Source organism: Calcarisporiella thermophila, assembly GCF_041956535.1.
Source record: "Calcarisporiella thermophila strain CBS 279.70 unplaced genomic scaffold VTP21scaffold_25, whole genome shotgun sequence".
NCBI classification, from domain to species: Eukaryota; Fungi; Calcarisporiellomycota; class Calcarisporiellomycetes; order Calcarisporiellales; family Calcarisporiellaceae; genus Calcarisporiella; species Calcarisporiella thermophila.
This window is the reverse complement of record NW_027192215.1, coordinates 454,496-467,839: the sequence shown is the minus strand read 5'-3', so window position 1 is coordinate 467,839 and position 13,344 is coordinate 454,496. Positions and strand designations below refer to the sequence as shown.

General features: G+C 41.3%; 4 protein-coding genes across 4 annotated transcripts; 3 read left to right on the top strand and 1 right to left on the bottom strand.

Moving 5' to 3' along the window:
* Positions 1-678: 678 nt before the first annotated feature.
* On the top strand, positions 679-1,800 carry VTP21DRAFT_6179 (uncharacterized protein; the record flags this gene model as incomplete). The annotated part of the gene is made up of 2 exons (XM_069396781.1): positions 679-1,010; positions 1,131-1,800. The coding sequence occupies 2 exons, from the start codon at positions 679-681 to the stop codon at positions 1,798-1,800; spliced, it is 1,002 nt and encodes a 333-aa protein (XP_069247448.1).
* A 2,400-nt stretch (positions 1,801-4,200) lies between these two features.
* VTP21DRAFT_6178 (uncharacterized protein) lies at positions 4,201-6,588 on the bottom strand (the record flags this gene model as incomplete). The annotated part of the gene is made up of 1 exon (XM_069396780.1): positions 4,201-6,588. One exon carries the CDS (start codon positions 6,586-6,588, stop codon positions 4,201-4,203), a length of 2,388 nt encoding a protein of 795 aa, XP_069247447.1.
* A 1,689-nt stretch (positions 6,589-8,277) lies between these two features.
* On the top strand, positions 8,278-9,125 carry VTP21DRAFT_6177 (uncharacterized protein; the record flags this gene model as incomplete). Its single annotated transcript, XM_069396779.1, has 2 exons — positions 8,278-8,556; positions 8,622-9,125. The coding sequence occupies 2 exons, from the start codon at positions 8,278-8,280 to the stop codon at positions 9,123-9,125; spliced, it is 783 nt and encodes a 260-aa protein (XP_069247446.1).
* A 2,449-nt stretch (positions 9,126-11,574) lies between these two features.
* On the top strand, positions 11,575-12,795 carry VTP21DRAFT_6176 (uncharacterized protein; the record flags this gene model as incomplete). The annotated part of the gene is made up of 1 exon (XM_069396778.1): positions 11,575-12,795. The coding sequence occupies one exon, from the start codon at positions 11,575-11,577 to the stop codon at positions 12,793-12,795; it is 1,221 nt and encodes a 406-aa protein (XP_069247445.1).
* Positions 12,796-13,344: the final 549 nt, after the last annotated feature.

Below are 13,344 nucleotides of genomic sequence, written 5' to 3'. Positions count from 1 at the left end.
TCGAGGTGATCTCACACTTTCACAAAAGAAGCCATTTCCCTTCTTCTCAAGTCTCACTGCGCCTAGTCACTCCGTTTCCGGGCCTGGAATGGCTACAATAGAAGAATAATAAATGCAATTGCTTAATGGGAACAATCAATTTCGGTCTAGGGACAAACAATTCCTCGGCTCGACTCTAACATTCGTTGAGGACTAATTCTACTAATTCTAAGCCTTCGACGAATTACTAAAAATAGGCGCAGTTTTGAAAAGGGGATGTGTAAATTACAATATTACTAATTGTTGTGTTTGTAACTATATTACAATTTGCACAAATATTATTTGTACTAATCAAAGTTAATAACTACGGCTAAACTATTGTTATGCTTATGTAAATGGTCAAAGTCTACATCGCAGTCTTTCATACGTCGGCAAAATGAAATGTCACAGTACAAAGTACAGCCTATAATCTTAAATTACCAATTTTCGGCAGCATAATTCCGATGAAAAGCATTGTTCAACCCCACGATGGTGCCATTTTAAGCAATTACTTCATCGCATTTAGAATAAATAACCGAGAATTAACCATCACTGTAGCTATAAATTTTTTTACTTGCTCTGTAGTGTCTCACGTCTCCAAACAAATTACTCAACGTTTTTAAATACAATCTGAAAAACAAAGTTTTAAATTATTAAAACATGGCTCTTGATATCCTCGACCCTTCAACCTTTCACCATCATATCGCACAAGTGAATGGCATCCGCATGCATTATGTGGATGAAAACCCCCAAAGCACAAATGTCATTTTATGTTGCCATGGCTGGCCGGATTTATGGTACGGCTGGAGACATCAAATTCCCTTCTTAACCAAGAAGGGCTATCGTGTTATAGTACCTGATATGAGAGGTTTTGGTCAAACTGAAGCACCATCCGATTACCGTGAATATGGCTTTGGAGTCATTTCGAAAGATATTGCTTCGTTATTAGATCACTTAAACATCCCTAAGGTTATCTTATTGGGTCATGATTGGTAAGATATATATCTATTTTTTTTATCAGTATAAGTTTGGTGCCTTTATTGCACTCTAGTCGTGATTTTTTTTTACCCAACTCGATCAATTTCATGCTAAAATTTACATCAATGAATTAGGGGAGGTTCAGTCGTTTGGCGCTTTACTCAATTTTACCCCGAACGAGTCATCGCAGTAGCCAGTTTCTGCACACCATACAGACCCCAGTCTAAAGAATATGTGCCTTTAGAAGACATTATCCAACAATATCCTAATTTTGACTACCAAGCATACCTTATCACTCCCGAAGCTGAGGCCGAGTTCACATCTAATCCGGATTTATTCTTTCGTTTTATGCTTCGACCACCAGGCACAGCTTCCACTTCTTTCTACAACCGCGAAAAGAAAACGATATTGGGAGATAAGCCTGCTGATATTCCCAAAGCAAGTATTCTTCCCCAACAGGTTCTCGATTATTATATCGACCAGTACAAAAAATCAGGATTTCGTGGTGGCCTCAACTGGTATAAGTTGACCAAAATCAACTGGGAACAGTGTAAGGACCTAGACCCGGTTATCTCGCACAAAGCACTGATGGTTGGTGCAGGCAAGGATGTAGCTCTGCCACCTAGGATGTTGGAAGGGATGCAGAAATTTATCCCCAATGTGGAGATCAAGGTGATTGAAGATTCTGGGCATTGGATATTGTGGGAAAAACCGGAGCTAGTGAATGCATACTTGGATGAATGGTTGGACAAACTGAAAGATTCAAACGCTTCGCCCTCTCATTTTATCAAATCTGACTTGTGAGTGGATCAATAGTTAACGCGACCAATGTTATTAATAAAAAAGGATTTATTGGAGAATACGATTAAGATTTTTCTGTTCACCGTTAAGCTAAGAAATAAATAATTATACTGTAGCATTTGAATACTATGGCTGAACGAATGCAACCGCGAGGACACGGAATGAGAAACGATGGCAAAGGCTGACACAGAGCATAATATAGTGATTGTCGTGGTGTTCTTAGAATATCCGGTATGAAACTCGTCGCCTCACATGCTCCCCATCCCTGTGAGAAGTAGCTGTAACTAAACTCACTAAACTCTGCCTAAGAGTCTTCAATACAGGAAAAACCACGAGAATAATTTAAGACGGAGAAAGATTAGACATTTTCCAAGTAAGAGGAGGTGGGCATTAGCTGTTCAATAACCCATTCAACCAGTGGGGATGTTGGAGGAAAGCCAGTCGAATACAGAGGGCGCTTGCAAATATGCAGGAGAGAGATCCTAACGGTAATGTTCGCATTTATTCGAGTTTTGCCGTAACCCAAATTCTGTGCCTAATTTCGTTGTATCGTAACAAATGGTATGACCGTATCACCGGAATCCCATCATTCACTATGGCATCATTGCTAGTAGAATATAATATTGTGATCTGTATTGTGAGAGTCCTTTAGGTAATTCCTAAGGCTTCTCTAGCCACTCCTAGTTCAACGTTTGTCAGCCGATCGTTTTCAGATATTTTTTTTTCTTTTTTACTGTAAACCAAATATAATATTAAATAGACAATTTGTAGAGTAATCATGCAATATGTACTTTTCATTTTCTCTGCCTCATTTTCTTCTGATTCTTTTCTTAGATCTGGTAAATCTTTGATCAACATTTCTTTGGTCATTCCCGTATTCTATAATAAATTTCATAGCTTCTACATAAATAAAGCAAGGGAATAAACTATGGACTGCAGCGGAAATAAATGCAAATAGTATAATTTACCCTTCATATTCTTTTTTTTATTTTCTATCCCTGAAAAGACGAATTTGTGATGTTCCATTTTCAAGGAAAACTTACATCGTGTTGTCACCTTCCATTGGCTCCTTTACCTCTGTCAAGAAAGCTAGAAATGTTTGACATTAATTGAAATAGAAGGGTAAGAATGGCTCTGATATCATCTAGAAATACCTCACATATATTTCATTAATGTGATGCAATTTACGTGGCAATCTCTACTAATTTGTATAGTCTCCTCATCTTAGAGATGTCACTCAAGTTTGAACGTCACATCTTCAGGAAATGGACGGTCGAACACGAATAAGCGGGATGATTTTGCAAGGAGTAAGTTGGATTCGCACAGTTGGATCTGGTGGCCGACCAAGTTTTTTTTGGGCAAACACGCGAAAAACAAGTGGCAAAATTATGTGGCTTGACTAAGTGGAACTCAAGACAAGTTTATAGGATTGGTATTAAATATTTCCCGACCAAAATTCTAACTGAAAGTTATTACCTTTGACAACTTTTGTTGTATATTCATCGGCTATACTTTATATTTTCGCATCAGTTTAGCTCTTTCTCTCATTAATGTTGACTATAACATAAAATTTTGGTAAGAAAGTATAGCTTATACTTAGGTTAAAAGAGTACAAAGGAAAAGAAGGTTGCCACCATCAGCATCCTCGTCAAAAGCCATAGATTATACTTACGCTCGGTAAATAGTATTTTTGATTTTTCTACTACCCCTGCATCTCTGTCTATTTCACAAGCACCCGTAGTAGCTTAATACATCCTTGAGTAACATAGAAATTCTGGCCCAAGTTATCACTTCAAGTTTCGTGCATCTGAACCAAATAATACTTTGACAATCAATATATTATATTGAATTATCATTGGGCTGCCAATTAAAACAACGCGGTTCAAATATATTCAATACGACATTTTATGGAGCCTCATAGTGTGAGGCATGATTTACGACATGGCCTGACCGAACTTAGTTTTGAATGGCAAAATTGACAAGTATAGTTGTAATAGTTCTATTTTGAAAGTCAGCGATTGGAAATATGATAGTTTTTCAGGAAAATCTAGACTTTATTTTACATTTGGAGAAATAAGTTGTTGTTGAAATCTAATATCTATGAGCTGTAGCACAGTAGATTTCTTCGAAGAGATGCTGAAGTCCTTTCGCCATTTTTACCGTCTCGAATTCCAGGATTGTTTCGTCGCTTGACCCATTACTATACACCTCTTAGCTGAGAAGCTTTCGCAGTCCAATTAACGAAGCGAGTAGGTGAATATCGGTAAAAATGCATCCACATTTTATGTAGCGGCAGTAATCGCCATGTTTTCTAATGTGCTTCTAGTGAAAAGGGAGGGGGGCTATTTGCCATCTTTCCTTTTACTCTCTTCATTTCCGGATATATAGTTGTTCAACTCAACCCTAAGAAATCAACGGTTTTTTGGCCAAAGGACAATACGCACTATCGTCATGATTCCCCCACCAGTCTGCGGTAATTGAATCCTTAAATTGGAAAGCGAAGAAGATAAAGGGAAGGCAAAGGCCAATACCAGCGTCCAAGCCGGCGGACAGCAAGTAGTTGTAATTGGACCACCAAGTGTGCCGATAGCGTTTGATGAGATATTGAAAGATGAAGCCAACGAGGAACCATGACGGATACGAGACGGGGGGGGTTTGAGCGAAGTAGCCGAGGGCAGCCAGCATGGCAGGGATATTGACGAAGCGCAACCAAGAATTGGGGTATTTCTTCCCAAGAAAATAGAATGGAATGGGAAGCACCAGGCCGATCAGGAATCCGTACAGTAGCGGACCATAGGGAGTGGTGGGACCAAACAATACCTTCGGGCCAACCAAACCCCAGAGCACAGAGGCGCTGTAGAAGACGCGCGAGTATCCTGCACATGACCACATGCCTGCATCTTCTTGGCATATATTGGGGATGGAGCCCATCATAAAGTACGCGGTACTAAGATTGATCACACCGCCGACGAGGGTGGCGACGACCTGGGCCCAGAACATGGCACGAGGCGGGACCTTCATATAGTGACCCAGCTTGAGATCTGCCGTGAAGCCGAGCGCTTGATACATGCTGATGTAGCCATACGTCTTGAAGGTTTGGTTTGCAATGGGCTCGCCGGGATGGAGAAGACCTATGACGAACTCGGTGATGATGTTGAGGCCGACTTGATAAGTGGTGACGGCTTGAACGATTCCAACAGGAAGCATGAAGAAGGCGCACATTACGATGGCGAGTAGTACGCCCCACCATGGCAGGTTGATACCAAAGGTCACACACACTACGAAGGCGAGAATGAGATTGATGACAAGCACAATCAGATACCAGATATGCGGAACTTCGGGGTAACGGCGCATGAGTTTGGCATGGATATCATCATCTTCGCTACGAGCCTTTCGGAATTGGCGAATAATATCATGGCGGTAGTAGAGGAAGACATGGGTCAGGACGGCGGTCAGATTGGCAAAACCCAGGGCATAGTTGAAAGCAAACATGATAGACATGCGTGGCGCACCGTACTCATCGAGCAGCTTTGGATCGAATTTGTTTTCGGGGGCGACCTGAGCGATGTCATACTTTTTGGAAGCATCCTTCGAGTTGAAGAGGTTAACAGAGTAAATGGGGTATTTCATGGCGTCCAGGACATTGGTGTAGTAGCCGGCGGGGAGGGCGATCCAGGCGAAGATGATGAAGCCGATGATGACGTTAACTTGGACGTAAAATGGCACCATGAGGGGGGAGAGTAGGGTGGAGGAAATGGTGTTCCAGTCGAGAGAGAAGGCGCCAAGACTAAGGCCATAGTAGCCGGAACCCAATTGATTTGCTATATGCGAGTTTGGCGCGGCCAGGCAGACCCACGAGATGGACGTGAGGAAATTGAAGAGAAACCCGGGAAAGAGATAGTAGACAAAACTTCCCATGGCAGCAAGCAGGAAAAACCGAAGGCGACGTACGTTTTTCTTGTTTCCGGATGAGGTGGGCGTGGCGAGGTGGGTGGTGGTTTGTTCGGACGGTGCAAATTCAACTTTCTTTTCGTCATCGACCGATGCGTCCTCGTCCACCATGTCCTCCTCCTTGTCATGCTCATGGAAGGAGCGGAACAATGCTATGGTGGGAAGATTGGTAGGCCAAATCATAGCTGAAGGTCGGACCAAGAACTGCCGTAACATTCCTGCCAATCCATAGCCAAGACACTGAGTGGTGACGACGAGTAGGAAGCCTGCGAAGAAGCCCATATCGCTATGGTAGAAAAGTTTCTTGATGACAACAATGTCGACAGCATAAGCGGTGTTCAGGGTGACGTTGGCCATGGAGACGATCAACACGTGCTCTTTGATGTTGAACGGCCCGGGATTAAGAGTTAAGGTGGCGTTGGAGAAGGGGATGCGGAAGTGCTGCGTTGGAAGCACCCAAGCGAAAAACCGACCGATCGGATAACTCAGTAACTGCACGACCATTGCAGATACCAGGAAGGGTGGATAGTGGAATTGGAACATTTGGTTGATGAAGCCAAAGATCACAACAAAAAAGAGACCGATAAACCACATCCGGAACGTCATGCACGGCATATTGGGGTCGTCGCGGTTGCTGATGGTTTCGCGGACCTCTTTAATGGGGCTGTTTTCATTCGGATCAGTAATTCCGATTTCCGCGTCGGTGAGCGTGTGTAGCGGTTTGCCGTACGGGTTGGTGTCGCTGAAAAATGCGAACCGCGATTTTTGTGGTGTGGAGACGTGCGAGGAGGTTTGCTTTTCGGCAGAAGTAGCCTGCGGAGAGTTTTGATCCTTCTCCATCTCAACTCAGGTTCAATAATCGAGCAAGTAGGGGAGAAAGAAGAAGAAGGAGAATACACTGGGTTGTGAAGATAAGAGTCTCGATTTATATTTTCGGAAAAGACCTTATTTATACAATAGGATGTATCACAATATAAGATTACACTGAAGGCAAACACAGACGAGATGAAGATGCAATGGAGAGTATGGGAAATAAGTGCAAGCTGAGGCAACATGGGATTATACCAGCCATGATACATTACTCCCCTAATTTTTTATCTCTAATAGTATTCTAGTTAATGATCCGTTTATCTTCCGACACCCTTATGATAGCCCTGGTTATCATTCGAATTCTTTCCAGCGATTAAATATTTTAATAATAAAAAAAAATTGCAAATCATAGATCTGCAACACCAATTATTTTTTCCGAGTTTGATTTAATAATAAATATTTGAGCTATTCGATTTGGCACTCCTTTATTTCGCTTTCGATATTTATTGTACCTCCTGATTGATGACCAAAAGAAGGAACACCAGCTCTTGTCAGCTAAAGTTAAAACGATATGCACTCCTTACAATCAACGATCATTTATTCGCAATAATTTTCAAGAAACATAATGACACAGATGACACGTTGATAGAGTGCAATGTCATGTCAAGCGTAGATTCCATCCATGTATATATATTACGTTGTCTTTCTAGCAGCTCTTCTAAAAAAATCATCCACCAAAACGATCCTTAATTATGCCATTGAAATAGATCTCGGGATAGAACCTACTTGTAAACCAATGTATTGACTCTCAGACCAAGAACAAGATATACCTAAATGCCATATTATGGGTTTTGGTTATAAAGGACTGATACGCAATAGCACTCCGCAGTTCGATTCACCTGTTTAATTTGTGTAAAAAAAAAAAAAAAGCTGAGTAAAAGTACATGTGCGTAGAGTATCGAGCACTCAATAAGGCAACGATAAAGAATAGATACTCACTTCCTAATATCGAGGAACCATTTGATCAACGATGATCAGAGATCTCTGAACAACTGGATCAACATATCGATCGACATAAATATGAGCAAATAGGTGATCCATCCAGAAGGTGAGGGAATTCATACGGACTACGGCCCAGTAGCGATTTCTGAAAAAGAAGAAAAAAGGCTGGTTACAGCCATGTTTAGGGTAAGGCGCTCAAAACAGGAGGATACTGCCTACAGGAAAATATTAAAAAGCTCTTCCAATAGAATCCTATACTATCGCTACTCTCTGGAAAATCACCAAAATGCCTTTACCTATTTCCTGCGAGGAAGCTGCCCCCAAAGGCTCCAATATGAAAGTCTCTGGTAGCACTGAATCCCTAAGGCCAGTAAGAGGGACGGCCAAAATACTGAAAGAGTATTGGACATCGTTTACGTTAGGTCTAGGCCAATTTTCCTGTAATTTCCAGTTTAAGTTCTTTTTTAATTTTTTTTAGTGTTTAAATTTACAGGTCAATCCAACTTGAAATCGCTACATTAGGCGAACTCAACACAAAGTCATTCACTTTCTTAAATTTTAAATCCACTTTGCTACCATTCTATCCAACCCTACAAAACGCCTATATATATGTCTCTTTTCACCTTAGCTTCTAGTAATTACTCTGGATTTTATCTTATACAATTGCTACCCGGAATAGTTTATTGTACACTTACTCGTGCATTATATGATTCAATAATGAACAGGGAACAATTGGATCATTTTGTATTTCCAAACTCGGCCGCATATCTAGCGGCTCAGGCAACGATCACTCCAGTCTCTTCACCAGGAGCAGAGATACAGGAAGTGGATGATTTGAATGATTTCAACGAAGAAACATGGGACAATGAAGATCTTGACGCCATGGTGATCTCTGATGAAGAGTGCACCCCGGACCTTTCGCAAGAGAAGACATGGTATAACAATAGGCTACCATGTACTTCATGGACATTAAATCCGGAGATAACTGCTATAACAGTTATCTCCCGATGACTGTGCACTGAGGCCTTCCCGTCTACCTCATCCGCAAGTATTGAAACTAGTGGTGTGCAAGATTGACAGGTGTTTGGATCCTCAACACGGATATGCCTGACCCGGTTTGGCTGGCGTCCGGAGGCAAAAATAATGGACCATTCTCCGCCTGTATTCAGAGTGGGCGTTGGGTGCCAAGGGAGAACTGGATGCTTTTCGACCATGAGACTTGTAAACTCATCCGAATTAAGCCTTCACGCGCGCAGGAGTTCTTGGGGCTGCCTTGCAAACATGGCGGCGGGATAACTGCGCTACATTATTTTAGGCCCATACAACCGGGAGACGCCACGGACCGGATGATGAGCAAAGCTGCGAGTAGATGTTTTGTCACTGCTCATGGAAACCCGCTATGGCAACAAGTCACGAGTAAGGTGGCCCTTAGCATTGGTGTACCTGTGTATTTACAACACCCATGGGAGTGTTCGTGGTGTGCATGCCGTGGTGCAATAATCCTTGGGTGCGGAATGGTTATTGATCCCCCGATTCACGTTGCTTCCACATATCGAAACTCTTGAATAGATTTTCACATGGACGACGAGTAGAGGATATAAACCACAGTAGAGCAGATTGCGTAGCCAGTAATTCCTAACTCATCGGATCCGTATCTAGGACGAGATGGACCTTTAATTATTAGTATTCACAATGCTGCAATTGGCTATTATGATCTAATTAATGCAGTTGGGTTCGAGCATACGACGAAATACAGAGACACAGACGAGATGGAAAAGGCATATATCCAAAATTGTATGGGTACAACACTATTGTATGTAGCGGGTGGATGGGTGTCCTGTCTTGATTTGGCCGATAAGGTGCTACACAATGCCATAGATAATGCCAGCTCTCCTTTTCACACACTTGAAGTGCTGGTTGCCAAACTGGATAGACGATGCTACACAATTGATACCAGGGTCGCCCAGTTAGCGTCTTATTTGCACATGCTAATTCTGAGGCTTACGGCACTGCATTAGCGCTTGGAATGCTCACTGGGCCCTGTTTCTGCTCAAAGGTTCTCCTAATATGGCGGTAGGATTAGTGAGGACTACTCACAACATTGGGTGCATTATGAGGATGATCCAGTCTGAGGGAAAAAGCAATCATTTAGACAATACCCAGAAGTTTGTATTTATCGTATTTCTATATATACCTGTTTGCAGCCTTACATACACACGCTTAATACCCATAATCCGTATTCATCATACTGTATTTCTATAAATATATGCTTGTTTATAGACTCTGTATACACAAATTTATGTCAAAAAGCGCCAATATCATCATCTCTAAAATATTGTATATAGTATTTGTTGTTATTGTATAGAGTATCTGTTTCCGACTTACCAATTCCATCCCTGAAAGTTCCTCTTAAACTCAAATAGACTGCGGACTAGGTCAGCAGTCCATTGCTGACTGCCTATTCCATTTCGACTAAGCCGTCGCATACGCTAGGCTTAGTATCGAATAATGTAGGTTTTCACTTAATTACGTTGGTTTTTCAGATCCTAAGGATTCAGAAATCAAGACTTTACATTTATGAACCCTAGTATGGTCTAGAATTGGATAAATACGTAGAGAAAGAGGGTTGCAACCGACATTATCCATAACATAAAAGTAATGAATTAATGAACTATTAACATAAATATATCAATTGGCAAATAAAGACGCAACTTTTAAAGAGTGGAGAATACAATCTTAAGCTGTTCGAGCTAGTTATCTTATATTGAAATCCAGGTAAATCCAAAACTACCGAGAGTGATATCTGACATTGAATGGATGAGGAGTGAAGTATGCTTTATTCATAAGTGGCTGGTAAGTGATTGGGACAATAGTTTCCACCGCATTATCTATTGAATAGTTCACGAATTATCCTAATTATCCTAAGAAGAACACGTTGAGCATTTACACAAAATCCTAGATGTTTTGAGGGAAAATCAACTTGATGCCAAGATGATCAAAATGTGAATTCGGAGTGCGATGCATTGAATTTCTCGGGCAAATTGTATCTGCAGAAGAATACACACGGATCCAAAAAGATCGATGCGATACAACATTGGCCAACTCCGATAAACTACGTTCTTTCTTTGGCTTGGCGAATTACTACCGTAAATTCGTAAGAAATTATCGCAAGCTGCACCATTGACTTCATTATTGTCCGATAAGTGTAAATACTCCTGGAGCGCGACAGAAAATTCGGCATTTGAGCAGTTGAAGACAGCACTGATTACTTCGCCAGTACTGAAGTTTCCAGATGCAAAGAAGCCATTTATAATTACTACTTATGCTTCCAATAATGGTGTTGGCGCTGTACTAAGTAAAGAACACGATGGAAAGGAATATCCTGTTGTCTTCGAGTCAAAAAATTTTATTGCTGCTGAACACAATTATCCAACGCACGAGAGGGAGCTACTTGCAATCCTACACGCGATCAATGGATTAAATCAAGATCTGATATTTCACTTGTTATTTCGACTTTTTAATTCCAAGCTTATCCAAAAAAAACTTATTTGGATACTAGTTTGTTTGATGGTGTAATTTGCGATTTTTAGTATTCCTTAACATTTTCCCAGAAAACCACCTATTCTAACGCGGCGATCTTGATATGGACATAACTTATATATGTAAATTGGGAAAAGTGATCAACGAGGATGATATATCCGAATCTAACATCTTTATTTGACGCTACATTTGGGGGTGATACCCTTGTATAATTAGAATATTAAGGAAATTCCAGGGTTGAAAACCGAGGAAGCCCGACCCGAATTCAGATGGAAGTGAAGTCTCAGAGCCGATGAATAGGCGAATTCCAACCTACTTGTAGTGTAAAAATCTAAACAGGGTAGAGGATGAATTTGCCCTCTTGCTAGCGCGGCTTGAGGAATCTCGTCTGTTGACTATTATATATTTTTCCTGTTTGGATTATTTTTAAACTCTCATCAGAGCACGATTATTTCCAAAGTATTGGTTCATGATATGAATATACTCGCATTTAATATTCTAAATATCGCGTTTCTATTTGTTCTCGTATTTACGAGTATCCACCCTACTTTGGGACAAGAGGACGTTGTATTTGTAACCATTACCGTAACCGCAACCAGTACCACCTCTAGGAGTCCCTCCCCTACTGTTTCCCCACGATGCTCTACACTTGCGGTTAGAAAAGAGTTCCGACAGCTTTCAAACCAGGAGCGCAATGAATTTCTCTCTGCTTTGAGAGCAGTGAATAGTGCGACCCGGCCCAATCGTCTTGACTCCATGAGTTACTATCACTTACAAGCAACTAGAAACGCACATGGCCAAGCTCAGTTTTTCCCTTGGCATCGTCTATTCCTCCGTGAGTTTGAGAGGGCGCTACAAACGATCAACCCCAGAGTTACTCTTCCGTATTGGTATTGGGGGGAGGACGCAGACAATCCAGCCTACAGTCAAATTTTCTCGAATCAGTGGTACGGTGGAACTGGCACCTGCATCAACACCGGACAAATCGCATATTGGAATGTGCTGTATAACAGAGATGGTTCGGCCAGACTCCACTGTCTCCCTCGTCAGTTTAATCGCGGCAACTTCATTAGTCCGTGGGCATCCACGGAGGTCCTTCAGAACATCCTCCTCACGAGAAACACGTTTGACGAATTTCGTACAGCACTCGAAGGCAGCCCTCACGGGAATGTCCATATCACCATCGGTGGTGATATGGGAACTATGGCCAGTCCCAACGATCCAATTTTTTTTATGCACCACTGCTTCCTGGATAAACTTTGGATGGATTGGCAAAATCGCGGTCCTCAATTTGAGAGCCAATTCAACGGCGTGAATAAGGATGGGAGTCAGGCTTCTATCACAGAAGTTCTCTATCCCTATCGAGTTCAAGTGCAGAGCATGATGAGCACCCAAAACCCTGGCCTCTGCTACACCTATTCAGACTACATCCCGCAATTATCCAAACGTGCAAACTTAACCTCTACTAAAATCAAATGTGCCAAACCTAACACTCCATCACCGCCAACCCCCCGCCGCAAGATTCTTCCTGTGCCCCAGCCATTGCCTGACGCTTGGCTTGAAATGAATGGACTTAACGCATCTAGAGTGAGACAGGAAGAAAGACGTATGGCTAAATTCATTAGTCGTTACAACTACAATGTTACCGCAAACCTGCCTTTACGACTCGATGACACGGTCCCTCTTTTAGAATAATCCTTTACTTTCTCTTACTTTAACTAGCTCCCTTGAACTTTCTATTATTTAACTGTTAATTTAGGGAGATCCTTTAAACCTAAAATGGCAAACCAAGCCATATTTCAATATATGCTTTTGACAATAGTGACGATTGGTTATCTTAGATATCATGGGAAAAGCGTTTTTATTTTACTTTACAATCTTATGTAAACATAGGATCTGCCCTAAAACTATGCTCTAAATTCTGTGAATTTAGAGAAGATGCTGAGGAACAAATATATGAAAAAAATAAATGGTTTAATGTAGAATAGGAATTATAATGACAATGTGTACTTGGTGGAACTGCGACACAATTAGATAAAGTTGAAACTTTTGTGGAGCGGATCATTGGCTATACATTACTATTATTAAGGATTAGATTTCTTATTTTCGTGACAATCTAGTTACGTCATTATCCTTAATAGATTGCTTGGATGCATTATTGGGTTGTGGTAATGGAGCTCTATCTTTCTTTCTGATTACATATACCTACTTTAAAATAGCAACGGACCATAAAATCAGTCTGTT